Source organism: Balaenoptera physalus (assembly GCF_965194825.1).
Source record: "Balaenoptera physalus genome assembly, chromosome: 4".
In the NCBI taxonomy this organism is placed as follows: Eukaryota; Metazoa; Chordata; class Mammalia; order Artiodactyla; family Balaenopteridae; genus Balaenoptera; species Balaenoptera physalus.
The window spans coordinates 47824490-47844129 of record NC_138891.1 but is presented as its reverse complement, the minus strand read 5'-3'; the positions used below and the strand labels follow the sequence as shown (position 1 = coordinate 47844129).

General features: G+C 34.9%; 1 protein-coding gene across 4 annotated transcripts in view; it reads left to right on the top strand.

Annotated features, from left to right (window-relative positions):
- Positions 1-1588: 1588 nt before the first annotated feature.
- Positions 1589-19640, top strand: part of SERPINI2 (serpin family I member 2) — a 64690-nt gene continuing 46638 nt past the window's right edge. For all 4 annotated transcript variants that reach the window (XR_014262616.1, XR_014262617.1, XR_014262618.1 and 1 more), the window contains exons 1-4: positions 1589-7598; positions 12418-12648; positions 14455-14649; positions 14729-14921. Coding sequence is in view for 1 of the 4 variants with exons in the window: in XM_082458421.1 (XP_082314547.1) it covers positions 7352-7598; positions 12418-12648; positions 14455-14649; positions 14729-14921 (866 nt within the window). In the remaining 3 variants the exon portion in view is untranslated. The remainder of the gene's footprint in view (positions 7599-12417; positions 12649-14454; positions 14650-14728; positions 14922-19640) is intronic.

The window sequence follows — 19640 nt, the reverse complement described above, 5'->3', positions numbered from 1 at the left end:
GAGGGAATAGCCTTGGGGGAAAAATAGGGGACTGGGTGTGTAAAAGGCTCATTTTATGTGTAAGGTCAAGTCGGGACTGTTTGGCTCTGAAACACATCACTTTTTTGATCCATTTTTCTTTATAAATATTATCTACTAGGCAACCAGTATTCTTATGGTACATTAGCTAATGTGTCCTGTAGGAATAATTAATCAATTCATTCACATAACTTTAGTTTTTTTTTTTTGTATTTTAAAGACTCCTTTAAAAATATTTGTTTTTTAAGAATTTTGCAGTAACACACACAAGTAAAGGAATTGACAATATGTAAGGTTCTACGGTCTACTCTGTCCAGTAACTGCAAAAGTTTATCATATTTAAACCTCACAATAATTGTATAAGATATATCTATTTTAAGGGGTTAAAATCTGAGATTTGGATACATTAGGAGAGTGCCCAATTATTGATGGCAGAGTAGGGATTGGAGCCTAGATCTGTTTTACTCCAAAGGCCATGGTTTTCACCTTTCACTATTCTGTTCATGCATTTCTTATTAGTATAAAGTCAGTGGAATGAACTCTAACTGTAGAATTTTCAGCATCGGTGGAACAAATGCTTTAGTTTGGTAGAGAGGGTGGCAGAAGACGGATTTTCAGAAGACAGTTGCCTATTTCATCTACATTTAAGTGAATCCTGAGTCAGACGTTGTGAGTTCTATGAATATTCCTTCTCCTTCTCATTGAATGACAATCACATATGGGAAAGATGTAGGAGAAAGATATTTGGAAGAATCAATCTCAACAAATGTTGGAGAATGTTGTCAGAGCAGTAATGTTCCTGGAAACCATATTCTAGAGGAACAAATAAAGAAATGGGGAGGTCTGGCTTAAGAAAGAGAATTCATGGGAGATACAAACTATCCTCAAATATTTCAAAGCTGCAGTGAAGAAAGAGAGTAGAACTGACGGGCACAATGCTAAGAAGGCAGATTCTAGAATTTCTTCCTAATCCCTGTTGAACTTGAAAAGGTTTCTTATTTTCCCTTTCCTTCCCATCTTCACTTCTCATCTTGGTACAGAATTGCTGGCAGTAGGCCCACTGTACAGCTAGGAAAGGAAGTAGGAGGAGCTGAGAGAAGACCCAGCAGAAAGAAGCTTACTGGACCCAAGAGTATGGGAGGGGTCAATGGGAGAGGGAATTAGTGGGTGGGAAGGCAGAGGGGTGAGTGGAGATGACCAGCATAGTTGGGAGATTGGTTATATTGTACAGATAAATATTGAGTAAATAAATGAATAAATTAGTAAATATATAGAGGATAATGAGAGCCGAGTATCTCACTGTTATAGAAGGTATTTATAAAATTTGAAAAGGAGAACACTAGAAACAAGCCTGAAATTTGGGATTGGGATTATAGATATCAATGTGAACTCATGGTTTTAGATAGATAGACAGATAGAATGAAATGTTTAGGAGTGATTGAAAATTGTGATTGCATCTTGCTCTCAAATGATTCAAAAAATACTAATTATAATGTTTATATATATTTATGTATACAACAAACACACCACATATATTTACACACACACACACTATATATATACATAAATATATATATATATACATAATATATATATATATATATGAAAGGAAAAAGAGAGAGAGGGAGGGAAAGAGAGATTAGGTATATAGATAGAGCACACATATGTGGTGAAATGTTAACAACTGAAGAAACAGAGAGAAGGAGAGACGGAGATGGTAGTTCTTTGTGTTATATCAGCAACTTTTCTGTAACTTTAAGGTATTTAAAGTAAATTATTTTTAAAAAATGAAAAATTTTGCCTTAGTCCAAAGGGTTCCTTGAGATGTCAAAGAGCAGAGGCTGAATAACTCTCACAGGGATGTTGCAGAGAATTCTTGGATTAGTTGGCAGGTTTGATTGGACAATCCATCATTTCAAACTTAGAGCGTATGATCTATGAATCATAGATTGGTGACAGTACAGTGGAGTGAAATTTGAACCTTATTTCCAGAAATTTAAAGGAATATTAAGATGTTAAAGAGATGTAATGGTTACCAAATACTTCGTGAAGGCCCTTTTCTGCATCCATCCATCCATCTATCCCACCAGTTATTGAAGGCATATGCAAGGAACTGTTTTAGACACCAGGTATACACATACAAATAGAATACACTTCTCCTGCCATCAGCTTTCTGGAGTGAAGGCACATAAAATGCAATGGTTTTAAAGTAAAGATTGAATGAGCCCTCTAGTTTTTCTGTTATAATTTGGAAATTCTTTTACTAGACCTATTTTATATTTTTTCAGCCCTGGAGACGACTCTGTTTGAAGTGATTGTTCTGAAATAGCTTGGTTCATGTAGACAGAACTTCTCTCTGTGGCCTACTATGTGTGCATGGCACTATGCTGTGTGTGAGCCTAATTCATCCTTAGTTAACTTCAGGGCCTGTTTGGTAGAAGGAATTAAGAGGAACTGTCTCAGCTCATTAATAGAGCTGTCTATTCTCTATATTTAATGAGAATAGAACTTTTAAGGTATGAAAGTCTCTTTTAATGTTACTGTTTCTAATAATGTGGAACAAAAACACTCACAAAAGGAAAAAATAAAAAGACATTTAGTTATTATGTCTTAACTCTTTTATATCGTACAGCATCTAATTGTGCCAGGCAGGTAGCAGGGTCTCACCTATCAAATGTTAATAGAACTGAAGACTTTATAAGCTGTTTCTGAAATTAACATTTAGGTTCAATTATTTAAGAGCCATTTTTTCTGCAGTGGAAAAATGGCAAAATAGGATGTGCCATAATTTTCAATAGGCTACTTTGTTTGTACTGTGTAGACTTACACTAAATATAATTTAGCCTGTTCTCTTCACAGAACATTTCCCTCTTATCACTCAAAATATATAGAGCAAACTGACAAAGGAAAGAATGCCTGAAATTAATCCATACTCAGATGGAAGAATTAACTTTTATGTCCTTTACAAATGAGAGCGCTTGCTTATATGTTTTTAGTTTGGAATTAAATACATTTTTACTTAAAAAAAAAACTATAAAACGCTAAGAAAGATAATGAGATTGAAGCTGCAACCCCTTGCTATTATTTTTATACACATTCAAGTGTATTTTTTACAGTGGCGGTAATGATGGTGCTCAAATTTATAGCAGGATGCTTTGGCTCTCACTAATGAATGTTTTTTTCTTGATGATCTAGGAGCAAATAGAGTTATAGAGAAAACAGATTTGTGAAAATATTTCAAAGGTTTGCAGCAATATTTTATGGACAATCATGGTATCTTTATTGTCAGTTAAAAGAGCTTAAACCAGGGAGGAGAAATTCATGGCCATTGCTTTTTACTACCCAAGAGACAGGAAAGTATACATTCTGCTGGAACTGCTATAACATGAGGTTCTTACCGAACAACTTCATTAAGTGATCTTACTAAGACAGAGTGTCTGTCTCTGTCATCGGAAGGAAAAGTAATGGCCTTTCCCTGGGTAAGTCACATTATCATCTGAGTAATGTACAGACATAATAATTTGGTAGCCAAGGGTACTTGTGATGGATATTTGCTGGTGTCACTGCATGGGTAGAAGAGCGTTGATTGAACGATAGTCTTAGGCATTCAGACTTATTTATGAATTGCCGAGTAGAACAAGAGGAATGATAATGTTCTCGTGTTGTGTAATTCTGTGTTTGGAAAATTATCTCCAACAGCATTAAGTTGAAGCTGGAATAGAGTTTGCTTATGCTAGAGTAAGTAATATTAGAATATAACCCAAGATTTAGAAAACATTTAGAGATGCCTAGATGGGAAATTAAGAATTTTAGTAAATTAAGAGACAGCCTATGACTGTCATCAGGCTTCTGTGGCCTGAGCTATAGCCCTGTTAGGACATTGAAAGAGGTTAACAGGGTCCTTGCAAAAGTTTTTTTTTAATGAATTTTTAAAAAGGTATCTACATTAATTTTATTCCTTTCTCATAAATTTATCAGAAATAATATTATATTTAGTGATCAATAGTGAATATTTGTTTAATTGAAACTGGACCAAATTTTCCCTTTCTCTTCTCAGAGGCCTCTGATGAATAACACAATGTGTTTAATATCTGATTGCCATTGAGGTGATTTTTTTTATAGTATTTTTTAAAATTTATTTATTTTTGGCTGTGTTGGGCTTTTCATTGCAGTGGCTTCTCTTGTTGCGGAGCACGGGCTCTAGGTACGCAGGCTTCAGTAGTTGTGGCACGCAGGCTCAGTAGTTGTGGCTTGCAGGCTCTAGAGCACAGGCTCAGTAGTTGTGACGCACAGGCTTAGTTGCTCCGCAGCATGTGGGATCTTCCCGGACCGGGGCTCGAACCCGTGTGCCCTGCATTGGCAGGCGGATTCTTAACCACTGCATCACCAGGGAAGTCCCTGAGGTGATTGATTTGCACTAGAAAAATGAGATCAAAACCCATTCAATTATACATCCATTTTTTATTAATAACCTGTTTGTAGAGAAAATCATGTAGAATTTTAAAAGCATATAAAAGTAACACCAATGTTTATTATCAAATTATTCATATTTAATAATATCTTGATATTATCCTGATAATTTGGTAAGTCAATAATCTTAATCTGGTGTTTTTGCTCAACATAAAGACTATATTTCTTCAGTATTCTCTCTGTTTCCTAAGGATTCAAATGGGCCTTGTATATCCAGGAAACTCCTCTGACTATTGTATAATTTGATGAATTGTTGAGAACTCTATAAACACAGCAGTGATTTGTCTCTGCAGTTTGGACTTGATTTAACTATATTCTTTTTCTTATAGGCATTCTGAAATATTTATGATGGAATACATTGGTAATCTGATGTGGAAGTTCTGTAAAAAACAAAAAGAACTAATTACTAGCAGATTTACAACCACTGGCACATTCTTCCACATTCTGTTTCTACTTATAAAAGAAGTGGAATAATGGATGAAATAATAATTCAAACTTAATGATTTTTAAAAATTCTATTGTTTTCTCTCTCAGTTCTTGCATATTTCATAATTGATCATTAACCTGGTCATGTTAGTCCTTCTGTACAAATGTTGTGAACACCTGCTTTGGTTTTAGAGGAATTAATTGAGCAATGTTCAAGATAAGTAGAGTTGGCCTTGACTGATCAGGTGTTCCATGTACTAGTGTTTCCCAGCAGACACATTTTAGCTGTAACATTACAGTGAGTAATCAGAAGCCAATTTTGGGTAAGTACCTTGAAATTAAATAGCGTTTGAATAAAGTATGTATGCAACAACATTGACCATGAGTGTTTAATAGAGTAAGGGAATGGCATTTCAATTCACTTTGGTGCAGCTATTATTTAAATGTATCAAATTAACACATTACTTTTATTTTCCTTAAAAGATTAAATTTTCCCTAAATTTTCACTACAAATTTGAAGGTCAAATTCTTATAAGACTATTCATCAGGCTGCTTAGTTCACCAGTACTTTGTGTTTTCTGATGAGACACAATCTAAAACCCAATGAGGTAAGTGAATTTTTAAAACGATTTTTTTGCATGAGCTTGTAGTTTATTAAGGGCCTATAAATTTCCTGGGAGAAATGGATGCTCAAAGAATATACATTTTAATTATTAAGACTGTTAATAATGATAGGGCAACTCCCAGATTCTACTACTAGGGAAAAATTACATCCTTCATAATATTGCTTGTTATTCTAATATAAACCAAGTACTTAAAAATGGGCCAAACGAATTGCCACTTGATGACTTAAAATTTTTGATAACATTTTGACTACTTATGTATCTAAAAACTGATATTTTGGTCAGAAATCTTCTGAGATATTGAATATATTAGAAAATGATACTCAGAAATTTATTCTGCATGTAAAACATCTTTTACACTTTTACTTTTACTATTGTTGCACTACCTCTCACAACCTTATGTACTAATTTAATCTTGAATAAGACATTTGCTTGATAGCATATATTTATATTTGCAGTTTATCAACACATTATTTTCTAACAATTGCTTTGGATTGTGTTTTGAGTATTTTTTTCTTTGTAAATTGTATATCTAAGTTTAACTACACATATTAGAAAAGAAATGGAAATATCTAGATAATGACTCTACAACTTAGTTTTGGAAAATAATCGACTATTAGTAATCTTTATGTATAATAGTGATTCTTAGTGATTCTTAGCCATTTAGGGGTCATGGAAGCCTTCCTAATAATCTGCAAAACACACTAGAAATATAGTTCTTCATTTCTTTAAGGCTAACAAAACATTATTCCGGAGGTTTTCATATTTACGGCCAATAAAGGGTTACTTCCTAGTAACCTATTAAACTAGGAGTTATTGAAAGTGACTAAAATGTATTATTTGTAAGGTAAAACTAGTGTTACTAAAATTTTAAATACTTTGAAAGTTTATTTAAAATTTATTCATTTAAAGTACTTAAAATTTAAAATACTTCAGAGTCAGTATTCTACTAAGTCTGCAGTAATATTGTAAAACTCATTCTGCTCCAGATGTAATGAGATGGTTGAATTTCCTGGAGTTTTAGTGGAGAGCAGTTTAATACGGTGTCATTAGTGTTGTGAATTGGTTACAGTTTTCAGTCGCAGCTTTCTTATATTTGTTAATTTATTTGTCAGATTATTCTTTGAGTTTTAAAAAATTGCTTTCTTCATTTCTTGTTATTGTACCATTTATATTTGATTGTAATTTTGTTTCTTTATAATTTTTTTCTGAGTTTTTAAAACCTCTGTTTGGAAAAGTATGAGGTGGGTTTGGAGGTTATTTCACCATTCCGTAAAGTGTGAGACTTGTTGCTGTAAGAAGTTAGCCAGATTACTCAACTGATTTAGAATACTTGAATTTCCTAATATTATAGGTTCAAAACCACACTGGAGTGTGTCCGGTTTTTATTCCATTTCTCCTTTTGTTCTTTAAACTATTTTAGAGTAGTCCGAACAGAAATTTCCCTTGATATCAGAGTTGCAAGTATCCCATCTAAAACCATGGAAAAGATGCAAAAAACTATCACATAGCTATTCAGAGATAGTATTGCTATTGATAATATTCCAGCATTATAATTTCTCCTTTAATTAAAAAAAACTGCAGTACATCTGTACTGCTTCTTGAATGCATATTAAAAATGCTATTAGCACATGGCCTATTTCTCCTAATAGAAGATGCTTAGTCTGGAAATTGACATTAGAATCTTCTTGTGGTAGTTTGTTCTAATAAGACAGAAAGTTCTAATAGAAATCTTTCTATTGAGCTTACTATGGTAAACTCTGATTATTTTGAAAACTAACAAATTTTGAATTAACCAATGCACAGAGGTCAAAATGGATAAGATTTTGTTGTGGAGTCTCCTATTGACTTTTTCTGGAAGTCAAGCCTCAAGCCCCTTGGCTCAAAGAAATACTGAATTTGCAGTGGATCTTTATCAAGCTGTTTGTTTATCTCATAAGAACAACATCATAATTTCCCCTTTTGGAACAACTCTGGCCCTTGGAATGGTACAACTGGGAGCAAAAGGAATAACAGAACAGCAGATAAGACAAAGTTTAAAATTTCAAGAAACCTCAAATGGTGAGATTCTTACATATGATTATTTATACTGGATAAGATCTGACCAAATTTATTTTTAAACTATCAGAGAAGCTCAGGGTCATAGAACTTTAATAAATATAAAAAGTTATGAAAAGTATGAAATTATAAAATGGTGAATTTTAAATGCAAATAATTGTCAATGTAAATAATTATAATTGTTTCTTAATGAAAATATTACCAAAATAATTTATTAAAAAATTAATTCTATACACATAAAAATTGTGACTATGTCTGTATATTTTATTCTAGCCTGTTTTAGCCAGTTTTAAGTGAGATTATGTTGTGTGTGCACGTGTGTATGTGTATGTGTAGATATACACCCGTATATATGTATACACATATTCTTCTACTAGCACTTACTGTGTTCTGATCATTTCTTTGTATCATGCAACTGCTTCAGAATGTAGTTTTTAATTGCTGCGTCTTCTTGCCTCTGATGAAAACATTATTGCATACTTACCTAACCCTTCTTCATTAGGTAATATCCAACACTTCTCTTATAAAAATGCTTCAGTGAGTACCCTCACCCAGAAATCTTTGTGTGCATCTCTTATTATTGTGTAAGCTTTTAAAAATTAGTTTTTAATTAGAATTTAACATTTTCACTTAAATGAGACCAAGAAAAAGCATTCATTTTAAAAGCTTATTTAATAGTTTTTAAAGAAAATTTTGAAAAAGAAGCATTTATATAACCCATTGCATGTGAGTAGTTGTTTTCTAGCGTCCCAAAGGCCTGTCTGGGATACTGTGTCGATGCTTTAGTGCTGGTATCCCTTTTCAGGGGGTAGTTGTCCATCTCCCTGGCTATCCTGTGCTTTCAATTTCCATTTTAGTTTAAAATGTTTATATCACTGTCAGATACTGTGTCCTAAACATCAGAGGTGACTTCCAGATTTTTGATTTGGACATTTAGTCACTGTAACTATGACCAATTTCAGTATGTTTGCCTTAGCACAGAGTAGTTATTTTTAGGAAATTGTTTTTCTGAATAAACTATTTACAAGATTTTATTTGCTTCATTTTAAATAAGGGCAATTTTATGTAGAAAAGAAGTTGGTGATAGTGAAGTTAATTGCAAGAGTTTTCCTTTGTGGATAATGTAAAACGAAGCCACTGTGTTGCAGATCTAGTCTTCATTGTCTGTATTAATTTCAGCAAATCCCACTACACCGTCCCAGAAACATTTATATCACATGATACTGCTTTGGAAAGTAATAGAACATTTATGAAGGTATGTAAAGTTGATTGCACGATAAACTAGCAAAATTAGAGCCTCCGAAATTTAAATTACTTTAAATGAATCCATCTTATAGAGGATCATGGGAGTCTTAACAACTCTGGATTGTGAATATAATAATAATCATAGCAATAATAATGATGAGATTATCAAACATATATATATATATAGTGTACCAGTCACTGTTTTATGTGCTTATCTCATTTAATCCTCACAATTACTCTGTGAGGCAGACATAACCCTGCTATACGGATGAGGATACCAAGTCAGAGAAAGGTTGAGTAACTTGCCCAGAACTAATTCTAAAAATGATTCACTGAGGGTTATAGGTCACAAGAGCAATAATGAACATTTTAATATTTTCTTTGAAAGAGTATATATAGACAATTTTAAACATTAACCTTTTAACACACGTAACAAAATCTACCAAACTTCCTTTCTATTATACTTGGTTAAGGGAGGGAGAAAGAGGCACAGATGGAGGATAAGTACAAAAAGAAAAGAAGACCAGCCAAAAAGGGAGAAAATATAAATATTAAACTCTGGAAAATAAGAAAATGAAGGGAAAATTAAGAAATAAAGAAAAAGAAGACACAGAGTTAAGGAGGGGAACAGAGAGAAAAAGTGCAGGAAGATGAAAAGAAAGAAAAGCAAAATGGTGTTAAGGGTAGAACAAAGGGTGTGACAGATCAGAAGGTAGTGCCTAGCGGAGCCATACTGGAACCCAAGACAAAAAGAAAAATCAGTAACAATGAGCCTGTCTTTATTTATTTAAAATTTTTCTATTTTGTTCTGGATTTCTTTGTGTTAATATTGATTTAAAAATATATTGCAGTAAAATATTATTTATCTTGATTACTGAATTTGTTGGCATCTCCTTAAATTTTATGCCAAAATGAGTGTCTCATTGACCCATCTTGGTCCTGGCCCTGCCTTCAATTCCCTCTGATTGTCAAACGGTGCTATCTGTTCAGTCAGGCTATATTTTACTTTTCCGGCTACCAACCTGTTTCACATCTAAACTGCTTATTCTTCAGATGGGCATACAACTCCTAGCATCCTACCCTCACTGGAGCTCTCAGTATCCTCACTTATCCTTCTTTCCCCATTGCCAAAGCGTCTGCTCAGAATTTACCTTCTCCAGTTTACTGAGCATCTGATAATACTCCATTTTGCTTTGCCTCTAATGATGCTGCTTATTAATCGAAGACTAACTTAAAGGTGCTTCTTTATTCCAAGAGGGTTATAGGAAGAGAAGAGCATGAACTCCTGTCTCAGTTAAGCATACAAATGACCTTGTGACTGGGCATCTTTCAAGTTATCTTATCTCTCTGGATTTTAGATTCCTCATTATAAAAAGAGGAGTTTGGATTAGATGATTTCTCTGGACCTTTCAGCTAAAATAATCTATAATTCTATGACTACCTTTGTTTTCATCTTTGGATCTCTCACATCGTACACACGGTTGGTCTTTGGGCTTTTAAGAGCAGGAGAAGTAAACATGTACTAAATTTTAGAACATTTTTTGGAGGTCTGGTACAACCAAACCAAAAGTCACATTCACTCCATGACTGGTAGGTTTCCCATGGCTCTATTTTAGGAAATGAAATAAACTTATTCTCATTGCTTACTAGGAGCCATGGATATGTATTCTTTTTGATCTGTGCTAAAAGAAACTATTAATCTGTAAATTAAATCAAATGTATAAGGCAGATAACTTTATATTCTCCAAACTTGTGCTATTGGTGATATTTTTTCATTGACTTCTGAGTCCACTGATTTATCAAAGGGCAGCTGACTGTTTGTCAAACAGTCTTAGACCTTAAGTACATGACATAAATTTATTTGCTCTGACAAATGAGTTGGAACTATATTTTTCTCCCCCTCTCCTTTTTTCCCCATTCCTTTAAAGATGTTCATAAATTACAAACTTCTGAAAATTGGTTTCAAATTCTGCCACTTTATTTCTGACCTTACTTAATTCTTTTGGAGAAGCTCTATACCTTCCCTCAGAAAGTCTTCTTTGTAGGCTGTCAGCTGTTGAGATATTCTCTCAGCTTCCAACAGCAAGAAATGATTGCATCTGAAATCATTGTATAAACAAGTAAAACAGATTAACATTCTTCCTTATGTAAGGAATTCCAGGGTTGTAAAGAATTATTGATATTCTTCATATCCAATCATATGGAAGTAAGTTTTTGTATCTAAAATTGTTTATGTCTGTGTCTATATCCCCACAAATGGAGAATCATGGAGTTTGAAATATGATGCCATATACCTTCCAAGCCTGCTCTATGGTTATGTAGGTTGTATCTGCACAAGAGCACCAGGACAAGGAGACAAGTGGGGACTGAAATGTAGTCTCCATTCAGCTGGACAAGATATGGGCATGCAGCCTACCACCACCACTCAGTGAGGGCGTGAGTTCTTATTTGCACAAAGATGCCTTATGGGCTGCTAGCTCTCTGATAAAAGGTTTACACACACACTTACACACCTTATTTCCAATAGACACCTCATAGCAAGTTCCTCTCAGTCTTTTCTTTTCCCTCTTTATTCAATGGACATCTCCCAATGATGAACCATTTGTGTTTTCTTCAATAGAGATTAATTGCATGCAATCAACTTTTAAGTTATGAAAGTGGTATTTTCAGTATTTAACTCAAAATAAACAAAGGCTCTGAAGGAACCTTGGATTTGAAATACAGTTCCCAGATTCAACAATTGAGTTCCAGAATTAAGCCAGAAGGGAATGAAAAATATTGGTGCCCTCTGGTAATAAATAGGAAGCCACTGAGTAACGATCAGAGCTGAATTCTCTCACGGCACATACAGCTTCCTGAAAACATAGTGGTCAGAATGACCCAGTGATAAATAAGCAATGGGCCAACAGTGATTCGTAGCTGACTCTGACAGACTCATTTGGCTAGTGGTTATAGTTGGAATGGTTAAAGATTTTTATTGTTCACAAAGACAGCCAAAGTATATAGATTCGTGAACCTGAAAAAATATGTAATTTTGATTCTTACGCATCTCCAGAGATAATTATAGGGGTACCTCATAAATTTCAAAACTTGGACAGGCACAGTTGCTCATAAGAGAGCAATTCTTTCTTAAGCTGAAATAAAAGTAGTAGTGAAAAGGATTGCTCATCACTGTCTTAGCTGCCATCAGCATTCATTAGTATTCCTCTTTCATAAATATTGCATGTTATGCAAAGAATGAGATTCTAAAGATACCTTTCCAACAACTAAGAATGAGCTAAATTTGATTATAAAGAGGGAGTTTCCTTCAGCCTGTTTAAATGCATATTCTTGTTTTTGACAAACTTCAAATTTACCTGGACATTTTTTTTCCTATATGAGAGCTGATTTCTCTACAAAATGCATATTCCACAGGAGATAAATGCTTAAAATATTTATACTAACTTAGAAAGGATCATTAGTTATACCTAAGGGTGCCAAAAATGGTGATATGAATCAGAGCGCTTAGAAGCAAAGCTGAGAAGCTGTTGTTTTTATGTTGTTCAATATGTCAGTATACATTATAATTATTTTTTAGGAGAAGAATTTTCTGTGCTGAAGTCATTTTTCTCTGCCATCTCGGAGAAAAAACAAGAATTTACATTTAATCTTGCCAATGCCCTCTACCTTCAAGAAGGATTCACTGTGAAAGAACAGTATCTCCATGGCAACAAGGAATTTTTTCAGAGTGCCATAAAACTGGTGGATTTTCAGAATGCAAAGGCTTGTGCAGAGACAATAAGTACCTGGGTAGAAAGCAAAACAGATGGTAAAGTTTCCCATTTTCATAAAGTCATTATTTGCCATTGTATTCATGGTTTTTAATATCCTAAAGTAAAGAATGGTTGAATATTTTCCTATTAAATTATGGTTCAGAGGGATCAAATCTCCTATTTTGCTTTCCTGTTATTCAAATTAATACTAAATTGTAAAACAGAGAAAAATTGTAAGCTGCTTTGAAAGGTATACAGATTATTATTTTTTGTTTGAGAGAGATACCTATTTGTAGAATTCTTGATGGAAGAATTTTAATAATAATTTTTGTTTAAGTATAGGATTTTTAAGTATGGCAGCAGGAATAATATCTTTGGCCAGGTAAAACTTAGATCTGTCCATCTCAGATGCCTTCTTTCCCACATATACTGTAAATAATTAACTCATGTTAGTTGGATGTGTTAATGTTTCATAATAAATATTGATAGTTCTGTCATAAAGTTGTAATCTAAACTTTAAGTGTAAGCTGGCAAAAATTCCAAAGGCACTACTGAGTGACACAGTTGAACACAAGATTAAACTCATACAGATCTGAGTTCAAATTCTGACAAGTTCTAAACTATGCTCCGTTTAAAATGAGGATACTATTAAAACATTTCAGGATTATTGGAAGGTTAAAAAAAATGTACGTGAAAGGAACAGCATATATCAGGTCCTCAATTAATAGTAGCTTGTTTCTTTGTTCATTCGTTCTGTTACAAAAAACTGTGATGTGTAAGACGCCACTGTATTTTTCATGGGGAGCCTCCTATGGGGAAGCATAAGTTGAAAATATGAGAAGGGTGCTGTGAGCAGTGTTCATAGGAAAGTCCTATTATTGGGATACACAATGATACACATCCCTAGACAGCTCCATGGCACCTGAACATGCCATTGACTCACAGCTTGGAAATACTCATTGGACATAGAAATAGGAGACTGGTTTTTTATTTTTATTTATTTATTTATTTTTAAATTAATTAATTGATTTTTGGCTGCGTTGGGTCTTCGTTGCTATGCGCAGGCTTTCCCTAGTTGCGGCGAGCGGGGGCTACTCTTCCTTGCGGTGCGCGGACTTCTCATTGTGGTGGCTTCTCTTGTTGTGGGGGAACCAGCTCTAGGCGCTCAGGCTTCAGTAGTCATGGCACGTGGGCTCAGTAGTTGTGGCTGGCAGGCTCTAGAGCGCAGGCTCAGTAGTTGTGGTGCACGGGCTTAGTTGCTCCGAGGCATGTGGGATCTTCCCGGACCAGGGCTCAAACCCGTGTCCCCTGCATTGGCAGGCAGATTCTTAACCACTGCACCACCAGTGAAGTCCAGGAGACTGGTTTTTTAGAAGAGGAATATCATACTAGCAACTCTATTCTTGTCTTCTCCCAGTGGTCAGTGGCTGCAGCTGCAAGAGTGGAGGATTTGAGTGAACCATTAACGTATTAATTCTGATTGACCTGCTGAAGAACCTTGAAATAAAGTTTAAAAATTACCAACAAATATGAGGAAGAGATACTTAGTTTTTGTTCTTTCTGTCTGAGAAACAATTTACACAAATAATCTCACTAAAGAGAGGCCATTACTAGGCCTGTCCAAATTTGCCTAAGACAATCCTGTACCTCCTGTTTCCTAGTGGAATCCTGTTTGTACCTGTTTCTAAGTGAAATATCTAACAAAGCTCCCCTTTGTTCTCAAAATTGCCAAGTTTAAATGATAAAGCACCCTGTTTTTAATTGATTAGCAAAATAAATTTTTGTTTTAATTCTATTTAAAGCAGTTCCTTTGAATAACTATTGCATATTTCTTCCCACCTCTTCCTCTATTCCTTTCACAGGAAAAATTAAAAACATATTTTCAGGGGAAGAATTTGGCCCTCTGACTCGGCTTGTTTTGGTGAACGCTATTTATTTCAAGGGGGATTGGAAACAGAAATTTAGAAAAGAAGACACAAGGATGATGAATTTCACTCAGAAATATGGTGCAGCAGTCAAAATTCCAATGATGAAGACTCTTCTGAGAACAAAATACGGTAATATGAAAAAATCACACTCTAAAGCACTATTTTGGGAATTGCCAAGTATATTAATATTTTATTTTCTCTGTTCCAGGTTATTTTTCTGAGTCCTCCATGAACTACCAGGTTTTAGAATTACCTTACAAAGGTGATGAGTTTAGTTTAATTATCATACTTCCTGCAGAAGATGTGAGCATAGAAGAAATGGAAAAGCAAATTACTGCTCATCAAATCCTGCAGTGGTTCTCTGAGATGCAAGAACAGGAAGTGGAAATAAGCCTCCCTAGGTTGGTAATGTCATTTTATCATTCTTGTTCTTATGTTTTCACTTATAGAGGGACTTGAATAGCCGGCTGAAAGATAACCAATGCTTGAAAAGGCTATTGACAAACATGAAAAGAAAAAAACCCGTTTGGAGTTGTTACTCTACTTTATGGTTACAAAGGCAGGTCTGAACATTGCCAGCATTGCTTTGCCATGAGAAGGATGGAATTTAAGTACTCAATAGTCTCTGAAAGAGATGAACAAATGTAAGTCTTCAAAACAGAATGCTGAGATTAAAAGGAATTATTATTCTTTTTATTATACAAACTTATCTTTCTCTAACTTTTTTTTCCTGATTGGAATTTAAAATATTTTGTCTTCTATTGTGTTTAAGGAAAATATAATCCCCAAGACTCTTGTGATACTCTACAATTAAAAGATATGTTAAAGTACCTTTGACAGATGGTGCTGTAAGAGTCACTAAAATATAAATAGAATCCTAGGGTCATTTTTTATTATTGGGGTATATATATTTATATATATATTTAAAATTTTTTAATTTTTACACAATTTTAAAAGTTACTTTCCATTTATAGTTATTATGAAATATTGGGGTCATTTCAGATAGTTAATACAAAATGGAAATCACAAAGGTGTATCTCAGGAAGCCATAATTATAAACACTAATTTTTTTATATCGTGGTTCCTGGAGACAGGAGAAACTTCAGAGAGTAAGGGGTGCCCAAATAAATCACACTCTACCTGAACTTCTAAAAAGAGACAGATGTCTAATAGATTATTTTCTGTCCCTTCATTTCTAAACTTTTCTTCAAACTCATCAAGGCCTTCCTGACCCTCCACCTCTCCACCCTCTTGACTTTTCCTTATTTTCCCACTTAGCCGGGATCCAGTCAGTTGTTTCAATCGTACTCTCACCAAACGTTTTAAATATATCTGTCACCTTGTCTTTGTCCTTCTGTAGTTCTCTCCTCAACAAGCTACTCCTGCTCCCAACTACTGATTTTGTTAAGCAAAACTCTCCAAATCAGTCACTCTGGCCTCCCTGAGGCTGGAACTTAGTAGTCTTTCTCTTCAGAGAACTTTCTTTTCTAACACCCCACCAAGATTTTACCTCTGCTCTCCAGGCACTGCTTCATGTTGATTCTCTTACTCTCAATGTATGTCTCAACTACCTGTTCCTTAAAGAAAACATATTATCATGCAGACTCACCTCTCTACCCTTCACCTCAAAAATTGTGTACATTTTTGCTAAACTTCTCTTCCTCTGTCTTCCTTGGTGTCCTGGAGAAAGAGGTATCCTATGATTCCCTCACCCTAACTCTGGGCTCTTGATCCAAGTATTTTTAACCATTGCCTTTTTCTTGAAAACCCTTCTTTCTTTAACCCCTATGGCATTAATTACTTCTGTTTATTTTTCTCTCTTTCTGTGAAATTTTCCTCTCCCTGACTTATACCTGTTTTCCTTCTGTCCCCAGATAATATTTACCAGAGTTTCATTTTCAGAAATTTCCTCTTCCTCTCTCTTTCATTTGTTCCTTACTATTCATGTCTCTAATATCAACTCTCTCCTTCCAATCTCTCTTCCAGTTCTTTACCATCTGTAAATCTCTACTTGGATGTTATTCAGTCTTTCAAAGAGTATTTCTTTTAGCTCCTACTATGTGCCAAACACCAGGGATATAATGGTGTATGTGATGGATAGTTTACCTACTAATCATAGAAATAATAATTTTTGGAACTGGTTACTTTCAAATTTACTTCTCTCTCTCTTTTCCCTTTGGAAAGATTAATATTTGGGGTCACACACAAAAATACCCCTGAGTTTGAGAACTGTCTGTGCTATGTACTAGTAGTGGGGTCTTAGGAGAGTCACTTAATGTCCTGAGTTGTGGTTTTATTAGTACAAAATGGGGATAATGGTACCTATAACTAAGGTATCTCCATCTGCATTAGTCTAGATAACAAATGCCTAGATAATAATGTATAAGTTCCAAACTGAATTGACAATAGGAAATACAGGCTTTTTTCAGAATTCCCTTCTCCAACATTTTAGGAATCCCAACAGGAATGGTTCACAGTCCGCAAATCTGCCTAGACTACTGTAGTCTGGACAGCTTTTCCAAACCGCTTGGCCTTGTTATCAGCCACTCCAAACTGTAGCCACACTTCTCATACAACTTCTCCCATAGTGTGGACACAGACTTTGCTTTTAATTTGCCCAGGAACACTGTTATGTGTTGAGTTATGAGCTCTCCAAATTCGTATGTTGAAATGCTAACTCCCACTACCTCAGAATGTGGCCTTATTTGGAGATAGAGTCTTTGTAGAGGTAATCAAGTTAAAGAGAAGTCATTAGAGTGGCCCTAATCCAGTATGGATGGAGTCCTTATAAAAAGGAGGAATTTGGATACAAAGATACACAGGGAGGGAAGATGATGTGAAGAGACATAGGGAGAAGATGGCCATCTACAAGCCAAGGTGAGAGGCCTGGAACAGATCTTTCCCTCACAGCTCTCAGAGGGAACCAATGCTGCAGACACCTTGATTTTGGACTTCTAAACTCCAGAACTGTGAGACAATACATTTCTGTTATTTAAGCCATATAGTTTGTGGTAATTTGTTAAGGTAGCCCTTGGCAAGCTACTACAAGTAAGAGCAACTTCAATGTTTAACCAAACTTTACTGAAATCTAATAATAAAAAGGGCTTACAAGGTGAAAAGAAGTTTAAAACCAGGTTTCAGGGATGAGTATTCCTGGAATGTAGGTCATTTCTTGTACCAGGGAGTCTTCCCCTGTCCATTATTATCCTTAGCCTGCCATTGTCATGGTGCCGGGGCCCACTCACCCAAAAGGGGTGTCTTTCCCATCTCCATCCTACCCAGCATCCAGAGTCCTTCAACTTTTCCTAGCATAAAATGAAGGTAACACAGATTTTCTTCCATCCCCTCTAAGGCCAGATTCCTAGTCGTAATAGGAATCTATAGCAGTAGATTTCAACCCTTAGTGAAAACAATGTCTTCATGTGGGGTAGAACAGATTCTGCTCTCATCATCTCAAACTTCTCCATCTCCATCCCAGGGGTTCTATTTGCATGAAAAAACCTCACTGCGTTGCTTTTCCCAAACAAATGAAGAACTTGCCTTAAAAGGTGAAATCGAATCTTCAGTTATATGGAAGCAGAAACATTAGTTGGCAGTTGTACCACCTTTTCTAAACAAATTCCAGGCACTAAAGATTTTTTTTATCACAACATTGTTTATTTTGAAAAAATACAGAAATAATGTAAAAGTTCAACAGTAAATGAATTTTAAGAAAAATGTGGTAGAATGTAACCTAGCCAATAACAATGATAGATATGGAGGCTGTGATAATGAGAAAAAATTATGGTATATTTTAATAGAAAAAAAACTGGATTAAAAATTTTTTACAATGATTACAGCTATGTAAAGAAACAAATCTACAGAAAGAAACAAAGTTGGTAGCTAATTACTATTATTAGCTGCTGTAACTGTAGCTATTTGTATTTCAAAATACTACTATTTTATTTTATTTTATTTTATTTTTAAATGTTTTTTCATTGTGGTAAAAGTCACAATATAAAACATACTATTTTAACCATATGTAACTGTACAGTTCAGTGGCACTAAGTACATTCACATTGTTGTGCAACTCTCAGCATCATCCATCTCCCAAATTTTTCACCTTCCTAAACTGAAACTCTGTCCCCTTTAAACACTAACTTCCCATTCCTCCTCTCCCCCCGCCACACCCACTCCGTCACCCCGCCCCCTGGCATCAACCAGTGTACTTTCTGACTCTATGAATTTGACTATTCTAGGTACCTCGAATAAGTGGAATCAAACAGTACTTGTCTGCACCTAATTTATATTTGAATGCATTTTTCAGGTTAACTTAATATATGTCCTGCAAAAAGATTGTACCTTTTTTTCCCCCTGTGCTATACAGTAGGCACTCACCAGCCAACTACTTCATGCATAGTAGTGTACATATGTCAATCCCAATCGTCAATCCCAATCTCCCAATCCATCCAACCCGCACCCCGCCTTGGCAGACACCAAAGTTTTTTTTTAATGTGGTGGTACCTTCAGTTACAGTACCTCATTGCATACTTCTATTCATAGCCCAAAGCCTGGCAAGTATCAATAGAAGATGCTAAATAAGTGATGGTATTTTTTCTTTGTTAGAAACATCACTGCTCAGCCAGTACCAAACCGGAAAGATTCCTTTGACTTCTCAACCTTCCTCCCTCCTATCCCCTTAGTCATGCCCTTCTCCATGGTGTCTAACCACTACTTTCTCATCATCCTTCAAGATCCCCTTAAAATGAATTTCGTGTAGGTTTCCCCAACATACTCAGTTAGAATCAACCATTCCTTATCTTTATTTCTAGAACACTTTATTCTAATTTACACTATAGCACATATTACATTGCGTTTTCATTTCTTGCCCACACTCTTGTCTATCTTATTAAGATGTGAGCTCTAGGAGAGAGGCTTATGACTCCTTCATTTTGGTTTCCTTAGTCCCTAGCACATTTCATGGTACATAGTGTGTGCTGAATGAATATTGTTGAGTTAAATTACATAAATATAATCAAAGAAAGAGATTCTATGTTATTTCCCTTTATCTAATTTTAAGTATCTCAAAAACCAGAATTCACTTTTCTAGTCACTCTTGAATTCATTCCCTGTGAGGATGC